The 16,912-nt window shown below is 44.8% G+C and overlaps 1 protein-coding gene across 3 annotated transcripts in view; it reads left to right on the forward strand.

The window, feature by feature from the left end:
- PPME1 (protein phosphatase methylesterase 1) overlaps positions 1 to 8,993 on the forward strand; it is an 89,244-nt gene extending 80,251 nt beyond the window's left edge. For all 3 annotated transcript variants that reach the window (XM_081790326.1, XM_081790328.1, XM_081790327.1), the window contains 5 exons: positions 552 to 681; positions 1,571 to 1,615; positions 5,702 to 5,766; positions 6,390 to 6,457; positions 7,768 to 8,993. In XM_081790326.1, the coding sequence (XP_081646452.1) occupies positions 552 to 681; positions 1,571 to 1,615; positions 5,702 to 5,766; positions 6,390 to 6,457; positions 7,768 to 7,786 (327 nt within the window). In that variant the 3' untranslated portion in view covers positions 7,787 to 8,993. The remainder of the gene's footprint in view (positions 1 to 551; positions 682 to 1,570; positions 1,616 to 5,701; positions 5,767 to 6,389; positions 6,458 to 7,767) is intronic.
- Positions 8,994 to 16,912: the final 7,919 nt, after the last annotated feature.

A 16,912-nucleotide genomic window follows, 5' to 3' on the forward strand; every position in this document is an offset into this window, starting at 1 on the left:
TTGGGCTCTTTCCATACTTTGTCTATTGTTGATAGTGCTGCTATAAACATGGGGATGCATGTGTCCCTTTGAAACAGCACACCTGTATCCCGTGGATAAATGCCTAGTAGTGCAATTGCTGGGTCGTAGGATAGTTCTATTTTTAGTTTTTTGAGGAACCTCCATACTGTTTTTCAGAGTGTCTGACCAGCTTGCATTCCCATGTAATTATTCTTTTGATGGATATGTTCTTTTCGCCAAATGGATATAAGAGAAGCTCAGTCTTGGCTCTACCATTTACTAGCTTTGTGACTTTAAGAAAGTTTCCTAAGTTCACTGAAATTAATAGAAGTAAAAAGTAAACTTCTGGTTATTTAAACATGGGAATTACAGCAATAACCTATATCACAAGACTGTTATAATTGGTTAAGTGTATGTGAGAATGTCTGGGACATAGTAGGCCCTTAATAAGTGCTAGTTTCCTTCCCTTTCATTTTCCCAGGGACCTAGTTATTATCCTGTTCCTCCAGGGGTTGCCCTCAGAGACTCAGAACTTGCTCTTATTCCTCCAGACCAAGAAAGACCATCCGTACACTTGGAGAATTGAACTGGCGAAAACAGAAAAATACTGGGATGGCTGGTTCCGAGGCTTATCCAATCTCTTTCTTAGTTGTCCTATTCCTAAATTGCTGCTCTTGGCTGGTAAGTGTGTATGTGTATGTATTAGCTCAGGCTGCCATAACAAAATATTATAGATTGGGTGCTTAAACAGTGAATTTATTTTCTCACAGTTCTGGAAGAAGTCTGAGATCAGGGTACCAGCACAGTCAAGTTCTGGTGGGAGCTTTCTTACTGGCTTGCAGACAACTGCTTTCTCACTATGTCCTTATATGGCAGAAGACAGTGAGAGTAAGCTCCCTGGTGTTTATTCTTAAAAGAATATTAATCCTGTCGTATGAAGGCCCTACCCAAATGACCCCATTTAACCTTAATTACTTCTTCATTTTGACCCTAATTATTTCCATATCTCCAAATGTGGTCACATTGTGGATTAGGGCTTCAACGTACGAATTGGGGGGAGGAGGACACAGTTCAGTCCATAGCAGCGTAGGTATATCATCATCTGAATATGTCCTTGTTAAAACTACTCATCAAATGGGTAGTGACTTCCAAAGTGAAGTCCCATCCTCACTCATTTGTGCTTTTCTCCTCTCCATACCAAATCCCTAAACCTAACTAAGCATAAGCATTCATCTGGGATAGCTTAATTCTGGCTTGCCTTCAATCCCTGGTTAAGCCCAAGGCCTTCTAGAGTGGTATAAAGATATTCTGAGTATAATGAAAATTTTTAAAGTAAAACCCTGTTTTCAGAAACCAGTTTAAATGAGCAAAAAGATTGCAAGGGAACCTCATTCTGGAAAGCTTCATGTGGTGAGCATATACCCTCCAGGAGTTGGGATTGGCATTACCACGAGTTGGTAATGTCATCATGTTTACAACTTTGTAGCAGTTTTTCCTACTTGAATAGCAAAACCTGTTTCGCACAGCCTTTTCTAGTAAGCTACTTCCGGATTCTCCTATTTTGTTCTAGGTGTTGATAGATTGGATAAGGATCTGACTATTGGCCAAATGCAAGGTAAGTCATCAAGAAATTTTGTCTCCAGGTCTTTCTCTGAGGGCAGAGAAAGGGACATAGTCATGTGGAAATTAATGAGCTTTGAGTTACCTGAAACTTGACATCAACATCCATTCCTGACCCACTATTTGATTATAGGCAAATATTTCCCTTTTCTGAGCTTCATTTTTTTTTTTTTTTTTTGCCATCTAAAAATGGGACTTAATTACCATTTACATCTCAGAGTTGTAAGGATTAAAATGAGAATGTGTTTTTGCAGAGAGCAATATAAACCATAAAGTACCCTATAAATATATAATATTGTGAAAGGAGATATTCTGAATACTTATCAGTATTTTTTTAATTTTTAAAAATTTTTTTAAATTTAAATTTTTTTTTTTTTTTTTTTTTTTTTTTTTTTGGGACAGAGAGAGACAGAGCATGAACGGGGGAGGGGCAGAGAGAGAGGGAGACACAGAATCGGAAACAGGCTCCAGGCTCCGAGCCATCAGCCCAGAGCCTGACGCGGGGCTCGAACTCACGGACCGCGAGATCGTGACCTGGCTGAAGTCGGACGCTTAACCGACTGCGCCACCCAGGCGCCCCTAAATTTTTTTTTTTAATTAAAAAAAATTTTTTTTTTAATGTTTTAATTTATTTTTGATAGAAACAGAGCGTGAGCAGGGAAGGGGCAGAGAGAGAGGGAGACAAGGAATCTGAAGGCTCCAGGCTCTGAGCTGTCAGCACAGAGCCCGACTCAGGGCTCAAACTTGTGAACCACAAGATCATGACCTGAGCCAAAGTCAGAGGCTTAACTGACTGAGCCACCCAGGCTCCCCTACTGATCAGTATTTTTATCATTGTTGGAATTCATAGGAAAGGAAAAGATCCAGGATAATGGAATGCATAAAGATGTAAACTGTGTTTAGAAGATAGCCTGGTGAGGTGGTAAAAGCAAAGACTCTGAGGTTGGGAGAACTGACTTTGAGTACTGCTTCTTTCCTACTCATTTTACCACCCTATAAAATGAGTATAAAATTTCTCAGTCTATAAAATGAGAAAGTTGATGGCAGCTTCACAGGGATCATGAGGTATAATGAGTAGAAAAGTGACATATTGTGTTCAGGTCCAGGTGTGTTGGCCAGATGGAAGTGGAGGCTGTGGGACCAGTTTTGTGGAGGCTCTTGCTTTAGTATAGATGAAAAGTTTGGTAAAGGTGAAGTCAATAGGCATTGACATCTTTTCAGGTATGGGAAGAAGAGGTGCTAACTCTAAGGCCAAATTTTCACTCTTAACCAGATTCTGTTCTTGACCTTCTTTTTTTTCTGCTTACTCTCTCTGGGCAATCTCATGGCTTCTGTTTATACCCTGATAACTCCCAAATCTAAACGTCCAACTCATACCTCTCTCCTGAGCTGTAGACCTGGCCCATATATCAAACCTGTTGGACATCTCTACTTGGATGTTCATGGGCTCAAATTGTTCTTTTAGCTGTCCTTAAGCTCTCCACAGTAAAAGGGACTATATTCCCTCACAATAGTTGTTCAAAGGCTCCTGAATGATTATTACATCCTGGACCCAGGCACTTCTCCCCTACCCTTCCTCTACCTGAAGTAGCCTAAAGCCTGGAGCAAGACCATGGACTGGGACTGTGTGAGTTTTATGGCACTGATGTTGGTAATTTTGAGCTTAGACATCTTTCCTTAAATTCAATTCAAGCAAATCTTTCCTAAGCAGTCTTTCTATCTAAGACCTATGTGTAATGCTGGACAGACAGAAGAATCAGATATGGCCCCTGAGACTATCTGAAAGCAGTTGATCTGGACTGAATAGCATTTGAAAGAAACCATTATTGATCACCAGCCTTGAAATCAGACAGTCCTGGGTGGTGAGTCACTGTTACTAGTGTTGCGGTTGAATGAATTGCTAACTTCTTTAATCCCAAGTTTCTTCATCTGTAAAATGGAAATAATGCTATATCTTAATACATTTGTTTGGTATTTAACTGAGAAAATGTGTGTGAAGTTAAGTCTGACAAATGATGGCTTCATTATATTCAGGAAGTACTCATGATTTCCTGCTATTTCCCCAGTAAGTAAGGATTATGCCAAGACTACTTTCTCTTTCAAAGCATCCCATGAGTATAGAAAGTAAATGGCTGAAGTGAGGGACATCCCATAAAACAAAGGGAAGTGGCCAAGTTGGCATAGATCCAAACCACAGCCTTCCCAGCATTGTGTTTAAACCTGCTAAGTTAGTTATAGATTCCTAGAAACCTAGCATTCGTTCATGATACTACTTGGGTAAATACTTTATGCTGTCTAAACATAAGGTTCTTTATCTGTAAAATTAGAGGGAAGCGTTTGGAAATATGCCCACTTCATAGAATAATTGTGAGGATTACCCATGATCGTTATTTTATTTACCAGGTACAATGTTGTTAGTATGTAGGAACAAAAAAAAATGCATCCTACACATCAAGCCCAGGGTGATTGGAGTTGTGTTACCAGGTCATTGGCTCAGTTACTCATTAAGACTTACTAAACAGTTACTCAATGTCTTGCCCTGTGTTGGGCTCTATTAGGAATATAGAGCAAGTAATGATATTAGGCTCTGTTTTACAGAAATGGAATACTCTTGGGAAGGCAAGCCACCAGTGGCATATAAAATATAAGCTTACAAAACAAGAGGGGCACAAGCTGCTCTGTTTGGATCCATATGTGTTAGTAGTAGTACCTTAGGAGATACAAGAGGGAGGAGATTAGGCTGGACTAGGCTGGAGCACCCAGGGGCAGACTACAGCAAGAGGATGGGCATAAGTTGGGCCTTACTGAATGGAACAGTCTTAGTTCCTCTATTGATTAAATAAGCAGACTTGGACAAATGACTAACCGTGGTATTAGTTTCATTATCTCAGAAAAGAATTTCAGTGTTTGTCCTGTTCAGTTTTATAGGGTAGATTGAGAATCAACTTAAAAAATGGATAGAAGAGTATTTTGAAAAAATTTTAAAGCACTGTGTAATTGGAGTAAGAATCCTAGAATGTGATGACCAGAGGACTTCAGAGCATGTTGCCTTATTTTGTAATAGAGCCACTTAGGCTCTGAGAGTCTGTTCTACTTAGGTCCCATATCCTTTGGTCTGCTTTGGGATCTTGCTTTATCAGTTATCTTGGTTCACTCTTAATAGCTATCACATTAATGGTGAGCTTACAATGTTCTACAAGTGTGAGAAAGTGGTTAGTATAGTCTGGCATATAGTTAAGCACTCAAATGGAAACTTATTCTTGTTATAATAAATTTCAAAATCCTTAACATAGCTTACAAAACCTTTAATGGTATGGTCCTTGCTCTCCTCTCCAGCCTCATTGTTAACTCTCATGAGCTCCATGTCAACCTTTTTATTTCCGGGAGCAAATGCCATTTCATCCTCCTTTCCTTTGTATAGGCTTCCAACGCCCCCCCCCCCCCCCCCCCCACTCTGTGTGGGAAGACTTCCTATATCCTTATTTGATTGTGAAGCCTCCTTTCCTATGTTTTTCCAGTTCCGTGTACTCTTTTATCATAGGAACCACATGCTACATTAAAATTTTGTTTTTTGTGTTTCCTTACAAGACTATAAATCCCCTGAAAACAGGAACTGTTTCTTCCTGTGTGTCTGGCCCAAAGTAAATGTGTGCCAAAGGAAAAAATGAAGGGAAAATCATTTGCCTAAGATTACATTCTCCTCAAACCTTGGTGATTGGGTCCAGACTGTTGGGGAGGGTAGTAGTTAGGGAGGTTCTGAACTCCTAGTGTAGCCTGTGAGACTGCAGAGCTGGTAAGAAAAGGGCCATTTTATTTATGGGTTTTTTTTTGTTTTTTTTTTGTTTTTTTGTTTTTTTGAAAAACAAAGTGTGGGAGGGGAGAGAGGAAGAGGGAAAGAGAGAATCCCAAGCAGGCTTCACACTGTCAGTGCAAAGCCTGATGTGGGCTCATACTCACGAACTGTGAGATCATGACCTGAGCCAAAACCAAGAGTCAGATGCTTAACTGACTGAGCCACCCAGGCGCCCCAGGAAGGGATCATTTTAGTCCCTGAGATCACCTGGATTTGTTTCCTCTCCAGGAAAGTTCCAGATGCAGGTCCTACCCCAGTGTGGCCACGCAGTCCATGAGGATGCCCCCGACAAGGTGAGTCTGATGCTCTGTGACTGTCGAAGGACAGCTGTGAGAGTAACCTTGGCTCTCACAGAAAATAGTACAAACCCTTGAGTTAGCCTGTGTTGCCCTCAGCAGCTTTTGTGGGGCCTATGCAGATACAACTTGCACCATCTCCCCAAACCTCTCCCTGGCAGCTGCTTATGGTCTTAGCTTTCTGTGTATGTGCTGAGGAGCCACTGACACCTTGCCGCTTCATCCCAGGTCACTCTGGTTAAGATCTTGAGCTCTGCTTCTCTCTTTTCCCCAAAAGCCAGGTGTAAAAAGGGAAAATTGGGGTAGAAACTGCCTCCTAAACTATAGGCATAGTTAGTAGTTAATATGTACTCCTCCTATGGGAATAAGATGCTTTGTAATTCTCAGGGATAAATAAGCCTTCACATCATTCCCCTTGACTTCTCTGGAGCTATCCCTGGCAAGGACAGTGGGGAAGAGTCTCCCTGGCCCTGCCAGGACTCAGATCCTTTAGATTTCAAATCCAGCAGGTCCCATGAGTCCACTATAGAGCCTAACCTTCCCAAAAAAGCATACAGGACCTCCAAAGGTGATCCCCACTGTTAATGTCACATAGCCTAGAATATCTCTCCCTTTTCCAGGTAGCTGAAGCTGTTGCCACTTTCCTGATCCGGCACAGGTTTGCAGAGCCCATCGGTGGATTCCAGTGGTAAGGAAGTAACACAGGTTTAAAGAGCCCAGCAGTGCTGGCCAACCACAGCAAAAAGATATTTGTAATGTTGTAAATATCTCTACCTTACCCCTGCCCAGTTTGAGTCACCATGCCTTTCTTCTTCCTCCTCAACATGGAACCAAGTATGTGTGTTTTTGTTAAGCCATGGTTGATTGTTTCTGTGTGCTTTGGTCCAGTGGGTTGTTGCAGAGATGAGATTAAATTATGCCTAGTCCCTACTCCACCTGACTTCTTAAAGAAATCCCCCCACTTCTTGAGGTGCCCCTTGTCTGAGGAGGCTGGGGTAGGAATCCGTCTTTTTCCAAGCTCTTAGGTAAGTTCTGTATGCCATCTCCTGCCCTGCTGCTGAGGAAGGCTGGGCAAGCCATGGAAGCTGTATAGAGATCCAGAGCTGGGTTTTCAACCTCAGTACTATTGACATTTGGGGGCCTGTCTTGTGCATTGTAGGATGTTTGACAGCATCCCTAGCCTCTAACGCACTAGAAGCCAGTAGCACTCCAACATACACACTCAAAGTTATGGCAAGGAAAAATGTCTTTAGGTTTTACCAAATGTCTCAAGGAAGACAAAATCACTAACAGTTGAGAACCACTGGTTTAAAGGGAAAAGGGTGCCTCTCACCCTAGGAAGGTCTTCATCTGATTAGGGAGACATAGTTAGACTCTGTCAAGGAGGAGGAGTAAGAGAGGCATGATTACACAAACCACACAGACTGGGCCCCCACCTTAGGGAACTCCTGATCTGTGCTACAGAATGTCCCTGATTCTCAGCCCACAAACCCAATGAGTCATACCTGCCAGTTGGAAAGTCCTAATTTTGGTGAGAGTCCAGGGGAACTGGTTCCCTACCTTTAGGAATTTGAAGAAGAAATGTTGAAGAAAAGAAATCGCTTCTGCATTAGAAAACTCTAAATGCCAGGGCCTGGGAAGTGAGGATCACAGGGCAGGGTCGGCATTGGAAATGATGACAGGAGCCTGGTACAAGTGACTCCTTTATGCGAAACCACCCCTCAAGCAACTAACTATTGATGGATCCCAGGAATCAAAAGTAAAGACTTAGTTTTTCTTGATAATAATAGTGTCTGGGGCCCCTGGACCATTTGGAGCTTTGGTCATATCACCACTTCACAGACCCTGTGTCTAGACCTAGATGGGGCTGTGGGGAGGTCGGACAATCTGCAGCGGCCTTGTGATCATGAAGTCCTGGGCTTTCTGGAGGAGACAGTGTGAGCAGGAGAAAACTAGTAATGGTCATATTTGTTTTCCTTCTCTTTCCATTCTTCACAGTGTGTTTCCTGGCTGTTAGTAACCTGCTATCCGTCCCTCCCCCAACACTGAGCTCTGTTGTAAATACATCGCACCAGAGGCCACTGTGATGCCGCTGTCTCCTCCTCACCATCCCGCCCGACCATGTGACACCGGCTCCCTCTAGACGGGCATCCCCAGATGTACAAACCCTTTTGTGTATTCCTGCCAAAAGCATTGTTTTCCAGGGCCTTTGACCAACCTCGACCAACTTAGTCCAAGGCTCCCCAGCTCCCACCCCTTCCCTGTTCAGGGGTAACCCCTGCCTGTTCTTCCTACCTTGCCTAGGGTGAAGCCTCCATCAGAACTGCCACCCTGGGCCCCTATTCCTGGTATTAGGCAATGCACCTGGGTCCAAATGTCTCCCCAGGCTCAGGGACCTCCATTCCTTAAGATTGTTCTTGGTATGGTCCTGCCCTACCTCATGGGATGGACCATGCACAGGGTGGTCCTTATATTTCCTTTCAAATAAAATACCAGTCAGGTACCTTTTTATCCCAGTCTTACTCTTCCAGGCTTGGAAGACCCAGAGAGGCCAGGATCCCATCCTTAGGAATGGGGAGGGGTGTTGGATAGCATCACAAGAAACCAGCCTGAAAATCAGGTCCAGCCAGTCCAAGCACATGGCCTCCCATCTGGGGAGAGCCCACTGTCCCTCTCCCACATGTCTGGGCACCTGCCCTGGGCTGAGGCCAGGCTGCTCCAGGGGCCTCTTGAGCCCTCACCTGCCACAGAACAACCCAGGTTAAATACAGCCCATGCACAAAGCCATAGGCCAAAGCCTGTGGAGTTGTTTTTAAGAATCAAATTTAACCATTTTCATAACTGGTCCCTGGAGGTTTGCAGAGTGCCCGCTTGCCTCTTCTAGACCCACAGCTTATCTTCACCATTTGTGGTTTCCATGTCACTCTTCATAGAAACAGTACAGCCCAGCATCCTCAATCTTTGCCCTCTTCCGGCTGCCTCATCACAGCACTGCGGCCTCCCCCTACTGCCCAGGCACGCCATTTCCAAGGGCAGGAAGGGGCAGTCTCCTGCAGCCCATCTTTTCTGTGACTGTCTTAGGTGATGCGTAACCCCCTCCACCTTTCCACCCAACAACTTCCTATCCCTGTCCTGCTGCACGGTCCAGAGTCTGGGACCTACTTTGTTTCTTTGTTATTTATGACCTTGTTTAAAGAAAATAAATATCTCCCAATGTTTATTGATCTTGTCTTTCTCCATGGGGTTGTCCTTATTTCTGTTGATCTGGGGGCAGGGGGCAGTTTGTTGGATTTAGTCACCATAGGGCTCTAGAAACCCCTTTCCTGAAGCCCATCAGCATCATATGCTCTGCCTCCCCACATCCAGAATCCCAGTGGAATGGGCAGAGCCAGCCTCTACTGCAGCCAGGGAGACCCAGATTCCAGTCCCATTCTTCCAGTTATTTGCATGGTCAGCTTTGGCCCAGAACAGGACAGTTTGTGCACTGTTCACATGAGTTCAGGCACTCATGGCTTCACATCAGCCAATACCAGAACTTTGTCCACAACCCAGATCATATCCTGAGCTCTAGATACTTAGATCTGTCTTCCTCCTTCTATCTCTCCCAGATGACCAAAAAGCCACTCATATTAACCATTCCTGAAACCAAACTCACCTTCCCCCTAAAACTTGTTCTTCCTTCCATGTTCCCTTGCTCTGTAAGTGGTAGGTACCACCATCTCTCCATTGTCCAAACTAGACACGCAGAGCTCTCTAGATGACTCCCTCTTATACCCATATCTGGCTTCCCACCAAACCCATACCCATGCTCTTTTCTGTCTCCTGTTTTCCATCCCACAGCCCCTGCCATAGCTTAGGCCTCATCTGTCAGCTAGCTCACTCAGTACCCTTGCTGGTTTCTTACCATAGTCTCTCCCTTGGTCATCCTCTACACACTCTCGGGAGTCTTCTTTCTATTAGGCTTTAGAGCCAGACTGTCTAAATTAGAACCCAAGGCCCTCCCCTTACAGGCTGTGTGAGATAGCCACGTACTTTCTTTTTTTAAATTTTTTCAACGTTTTTTATTTATTTTTGGGACAGAGAGAGACAGAGCATGAACGGGGGAGGGGCAGAGAGAGGGAGACACAGAATCGGAAACAGGCTCCAGGCTCCGAGCCATCAGCCCAGAGCCTGACGCGGGGCTCAAACTCACGGACCGCGAGATCGTGACCTGGCTGAAGTCGGACGCTTAACCGACTGCGCCACCCAGGCGCCCCAGCCACGTACTTTCTTTGTGCTGCAGTTTCCTCCTCTGAAAAATGATCAGCAGTACCTACCTCACAGTCTTGAAGACTATGTAACTTAATATAGGTTACCTGGCTCTCTCAGTAACTGGCACAGGGTAAATTAAGCATTTAATAAATAGTTCCTGTCATGTCACTGCTATATTGTACTTAAGACCTTTACTCAGAGTGATCTGGGGACCAGTAGCATCGGTATCATCTGGAAGCTTATTAAAGATTTTGTCTCTACCCCAGACCTATTGAGTCAACTGATCTGGACTCTAACAACCACATTAATTCTAAGAAGTTCTGGTTTAGATGTTCCCTAAATATTTCAGAATAAAGCATGAGCTCCCTAGCAAAGAAGAAAAGTGCCTTGTGTGTGATGGGATTTCTCCCACCAAGCCCTTGGTCGGGTGTGTGTGAGGATGGGTGGTCCCTTTGCTGGGCTGTGTGCCCTCTGTCCACAGGAGGGCAGCACAATCACAGGCATGGTTTTCAGGAACACACATCAGCACTTCTGTTCACCAGGCAAGTCATAACAGTCATCAGATTTGGGGTGTCATCTAATTCACTTTACACTCATTTCATTGAATCCTCACAGCAGCCCTATGAGGTAAGTGACGTTATGTTCCTTTCACAAGTAGGCAGACAGGTCCAAATTCACACAGCTCAGAAGTGCTGGTGTCAGAATTCAAACCTAGGTTGTTTCCTCTCCACACTGCCTCCTGGACAATACAGGGGACCCTAGGCAGAGGTCATTTTGGTCTAGATACCAGACTAAGATAGCAGAAGGATGATGACCAGGAACTTGAGACTTCTTCAGGCTTGACGGATGGAGACCGAGAATGAATATGTTGAACTTTTTGTTAGGTTCTGTACTAGTCACATACATCTCCTTTATATCCTTGTGAAGTGTAGGCATTATTATCCCCACTTTAAAGGTAAAGAATCTGAAGCTCAGAGATGTGAAGTGACTTGCCCACAGCCATGGCTAGGAGGCAGCAGCATCTTTGTCTACTGAGTGTTCTATTGCACCCCAGCAGGGAAGGAATCATTCACATGTTCACATAGCATATCTTTAATGAGCACCTACTATGTGCTGGCCATAACAACATCCTTGTGAAGCCTGCAGATCACCACTATGAACTCAGGAAAGGAATAGAGGAGAACCAGACCCTCTGAATGAAGGATTTGCTACAGAGTGAAGGAGCATGCCTGGGCCAAACCAAAGGCCATTCCGTCACACACACGCACTAAAGAATGTCTAAGGAGAACAACAACAAAATATATATATATATATATATATATATATATATATATATATATATATATAGGCAAACTTTGGGGAAGCCATAGATCTATTGGTAGGGGGAGAATCTTGAGATTGAGAGGACTCAAAGGCATAAGGGGAGCTGGATGTGAATGACTTCTTGGTGTTACCCTCTTCTAAACCTGTTAGGAGCATTTATTTGCTGATTAAGCAAACCTGAGCACCTGTTCTGTACCAAGCTTCCAATGGACTTTGGAGACAGATAATGAAGCCCTTCAAATGGGCTCATAATCTAGACAGACTATTATAGAAATAGTGACCACATTGCATAAAGAGGAAGGGAACAACTAAACCTCTTTGGAAACAGGTTGAGAAAGAATTTGAATTGAGCTTTGAAGCATGGTCACAAGGTGGAGGTGAAGAAGGAAAGGAAATAAAATACAAGGCAGGTAGAAGGGACAGCATACGCAAGACCAACATACTTGAAAGTCAGTCTGATAACTGATAGATGAGTGTGATTAGTATGGCTAGAGTACAGGCTGACAGGGGAGTCAGCAGGAGGCAGGACATAAAGGCCTTGAGTGGTGAGAATGGGGAGTCCTCAGAAGTTAAGGAACTCTAATATGTTGACTTACAGACTCCAGGGAAAGAGACAGTAAGAGGCAGTTGTAACAAGTAAAAGGCACAGGTATGCTTAATTAGGACAGTGACTGCAGGGATAAGAGGAAAGCCTCATCTTTTTTTTTTTTTTTTTAATGTCTATTTTTGAGAGAGAGAGACAGAGCATGGGTGGGGGAGGGGCAGAGAGAGAGGGAGACAGAATCTGAAGCAAGCTCCCAGAATCTGAAGCAAGCTCCCAGAATCTGAAGCAAGCTTCCAGGCTGAGCCGAAGTCGGATGCTTTAGCGACTGGGCCACCCAGGCGCCCCGAGAAGGCTCATTATTTTGGAGGTGGAATGAACAATACACAAACCGATTTGGACGGTGAGATGTCAAGGACCCTTAAGTTGGAGTCAGGGGTCTGTCATCAGAAATGGGGGTAGGGAGTTAAAAGGTCAGGACTTTAATAAGGGAGAAGCAAGAAGAGAGCCTAAAACTGGAGTAGAGAAAAGCAAAGGCAGTCACACTCTCCCCTACAGGAACAGAGTTTTTGAGCCAACTCTTCCGCTACAGCTGGCTGTCCCACTAGCGGCCAGAATCAACACGTTCTCAATCTGGGTCCAGGGCTCAGAAAGTTATGTAAACTCAAGAGGCTCCCTTATTCCTAGAGCTGGTTTCCTCTCCCAGGAGTTTGCTAGAAAACCCCAGCCTGTAGCCAGGCGAAACCTTGGAAGCAGAGACTAGCAAGTGGCTGGCCTCTTACACGTGCGGAAAATGACTGCTGCCCTCCTGCCCCATGAGGTAATAAGCAGATGAACAGGAGGTATAATGGTCAGTACTTCAGTTTTGCTCCATCTGAAAATCTGGCAAACTTTAAAGAAGATGGAGAGAGTAGTTATCTACAGGGATGCATCTGAGCCTTACTCTCAAACCCTTAGCCAAAGACTCTCCTGAGCACTTCCTTCCTTTGAAAAGATCTTTGATTTCCCCTGGAGGTACCCATTTCATATGCAAATATGCCCCCTGGCCGTCACCTAGGGTCCCTCGGTACTCAGACCCTAGGGGGAAACAGGCCCATCAAGCACTGAATGGGAAGGATCATGTGACCAAGGAAAAAAGTAAAAGGGGTGGAGCAGACTCTCCTTCCTAAAGGGGAGAAAATTGTGGTGATCCCAAGGTGAAGAAGAAAGAAAAGTCCAGAAAGAAAGAGGTTAGTTAGTTAGCAGCTGGTGGGGAGAAACTCCACGCTCCAGATCCCAGCTCTGCTTCTAGCTATGTGAATTTGGGGAAGTCAGTGTGTTTTGTTTTGTTTTGTTTTGTTTTGTTTTGTTTCTGAGCCTCCTTTTCCTCCTTTGCCAGAAGAGAGAATTGTTTTAAGACCAGGGAGATAAAATAGCTGGCACAAATGTTTGTCTTCTCCCCCTAGCTTTTAGCTCATTTCATAGTTGTGCTAAGTGTCTGCCTACAAATGTCCCTCCTCCCCAACCTACCCCCTCTCCTTTGCCCTCTACCAGCTTGAGCAGCCAAGTCCCCCAGACAGCAGACTCTTTGAATGGTTCCATGAAAGGGCAGTTTATGCTGACTGCCCTTGGCACTGCTGGACAAGGGCCCCCCGGAATTATTTACTTCCTTCTCCCAGACAGCTCTCCCTGTCCTCTTGTGTGTAAAAGGGGGACAAGTGAGGTGGTAGCTGGTCCCTGCCCTTCATAGACACATGTTCTCTCCACTGTGTTCCTGGGGCCCCAGTGTGGAAGCCCTCTCCGCCCAGTCTAGCCTTCTCCCCTTTCTCCCACCTGCCATGATCCTTAGGGTAGCACCACACAGCTTTCCACTTGATTATATCCAATTAGCTTTCTTATATTTGGGTGTGTGCTCATTTTGCCTTAAGGGCAATGAGCAGGCCTCCTCATTTTCTTGGATTCTCTTGGAGCACCTAGCGTGGAACTGTTCACACAATAAGTGTTCAGTGTAGCTCTGTGGAATTGAGGTGGTTCATTTGTGTTTCAACAAATACCTACATCTGGAGCGCCTGGCTGGCTCAGTCGGTAGAGCATATGACTCTTGATCTCAAGGACATGAGTTCAAGCCCCACATTGGCCATGGAACATACTTAAACAAATAAATAAATAAATAGATTAAAAAAAAAAAAACAACTACATCTGATAGGATTCTTAGCCATTAGGCACTAGAGGCAGAATGGATAGATCTTTCAATGCCTGGGAAAGGGTTAGAAACTCCTCTTAAAAATTGTTGGCTCCAAAAGATATTATTGCCAATGGTAGCAAAATAACCAGAGGCAAATAACATGTAATGCAGACAACAGAGGGCTAGTTAAGATCTTTGGAGATAGACCTGAGTTTGAATCCTGCCTCTGTCGCTGTATAGATGTGTAACCTCATGCAAATTACATGTTCTCTGCCTCAGTTTCTCTCATCTGCAAAATGGGGGTAATAGTACCTATCTCATTGTAAGAATTGAAGGAGACAAGTACACCCAAGTTCTTAGCACATGCCTGGCCTACTGTACATGGTCTGTATGGGGCCACTAGTGATATCATTTACTTAAAAGAATATTCCCTGGAGTGAGGCTTGTGCGTGATACGCAGTGCAATGCCAGGAGCTCAGTTGGACAAGGCTGTTAGAAAAAAGGCTGAATGGGGCATCTGGTGGCTCAGTCAGTTAAGTGTCAGACTTCAGCTCCGGTCATGATCTCATGGTTGATAAGGTCAAGCTCCATGTCGGGCTCTGTGCTGACAGCTCAGAGCCTGGAGCCTTCTTCAGATTCTGTGTCTCCCTGTCTTGCTCTGCCCCTCCCCCACTCACGTTCTGTTTCTGTCTCAAAAATAAATAAAAGCATTAAAAAATGTTAAAGAAAAAAGAAAAGAAAAAGAAAGGCTGAAGAATGGTTCAAGAAATCAAAATTATAAACAAGCAATGCCCCAAGCAGCAGTCAGTCCTATCTAGGTTTAGCTACCTACCCCCTAAGCACTGTTGGGCCCCCAAAACACACCACTTTCTAGCAGGACTAGTCAGTTGCTGAGGGCATAGAGACTGCTGCAAATATAAAAGAATAAGGCCTTTCCACTCTCCAGTTGTGGTATGATGAAAGAACACAGCTTTGATAACCACTGAGTGGAAAGCACTGGTGAAGGAGACAAAGGACCAGGCCTCAGACCAAGCTCTCTTATATGACCCCAGGCAGGCCACTAACCATTCCAGACCTTGCTTTCCATAATGCCTGCTCTTTCCTCCCTGGGTAGGTGAGGCTCAAGAAAAGTGCTAAAAGTGTTTTGAAAAACTAACATACTGGCCAAAAGTAAGGTGGTACTATTCATAGCTTAGAGACAGGCATCCCCCCTGTTTGCACAGCCCTGCCCCTCCTTCCACGCCTCTCCAGACCCTCAGCATTTTCAAGACTTCGTCAGCCTCTCCTTCCCATGAAGCCCCCGGGGGGGGGGGGGCTTCTCAGTGCCGTGTTCCTGTTTCCACCTGTGGCTACACTGTCTTGTGATCTGAAGGTCTGGACAGGGTCAGCATTCTAATTTCCCTCTACATTCCTGGTGCCTGCAAGGGCCTGGCACTGAGGCAACACCTTGGCTATGTGATTTGGATAAATAAATGAGGCTATCCCAACCACCCCAAGCCACAGTGATCCCTTCAGTTCTGGACTGTGGCATTCAATAATTCATCTCTTATTGCGTGCAACCTTTTCATATTGTGCTTAACTTACATTTAACCCTGGATGCATTTGTGTTACCCCCCTACTGGCCATTAGCTCCCAGGGACTGTGTCCTGTACCTCTCAGCACCCCCATAGCATGCCTGGGCCTAGTGCCTGCCCCTGGGGAATGCTCAGTAAGCATTTGTTTCATCTGCCAAACAGTTCTTGGGCCTCAGTCACCTGATCAGGATGTGTGATAATTGTCACATATCAGAAATTGCAAAAGTAGTGGTTCAAAGCACAAGATTTGGAGCCAGACTATGGCACTTGGGTAAGTTACTTAACCCCACCTTTGCCTCCCTATCTGTAAAACAGCCATAACACTGTAGCGAGGGTTGGGATGAACATTTAAATCATTGATACGTATAAGGCCTTAGAACAGTGCCCATCGTACAGTAAACTCATCCAAGTTCACCATTGCTGTTATTAGCTGAGACCAACCCTGCAATTCTGAGAAGGCCCAGCTCTGATCCCTGCAGCTGTAAAGAAAGGCGAGCCGTGTTGCTCACAGACAGTAGCTTTCTGTTTCAAGTCCGGTCCTCTGGAGCCTCAGTATGTGACTGAGGCTAGCAGACCATGCCACCCCCAAATATGCTACTCTGGCATCTGAATGATGTTGAGCCGTAGGCACTTGAAAAACAGTAAATGCAGGGAGTAGCTTTCTCTGAACTCCCCTTATCTGCCTAAAGACAGATCCTTCAAAAGGAAATCAATTGTCAAAAATCCCCTCTGGGAGTTTCCGCGACTGGGAAGGATTGACTCTTACCACAGGAGAGGAGACTAGAAGTAGACATGGCATCCAGACAGACTTTGTCACAAACTGTCATACCTCATCTATTCTAAGGGCCCATTCATCTTTCCTAAAAATCTCCTCTAAGAGGCCTACACCTCCCCCTCCCCTTTCCCTTTTAGGATGATATTTAATCCTGAATTCTAAGCCACCTAGCGGAGTTACTCATTTTTCCTTCAGTGTTTCTCATGTATACATGAGGTATACATGTTCATAAACTTCTGTTTTTCTCTTATTAATCTTTTATTACAGAGATCTCAGCTAAGAATACAGAAGGGTAGAGCTAAAATTCCTTCCCCTACATGACAAGATTTAGTAATTCAGTAAGAGGATTTCCAGAATCTTGGCACACTCGGCAGAAATACTAAAGATGTGACCCGGTGCTCATCGAGGCCCTGGGGGAAGCTGGCTATCAGCACATCAGAACTCTTTCCTTCGGGGCCACAGAGCTCTGGCAAGCAGAAATCCTGAAGTGCATGGTGCAGGGAGGGGGCAGAGAC

The sequence above is a fragment of the Panthera onca genome, chromosome D1 (assembly GCF_046562875.1).
Source record: "Panthera onca isolate mPanOnc1 chromosome D1, mPanOnc1 haplotype 2, whole genome shotgun sequence".
Lineage (NCBI taxonomy): Eukaryota > Metazoa > Chordata > Mammalia > Carnivora > Felidae > Panthera > Panthera onca.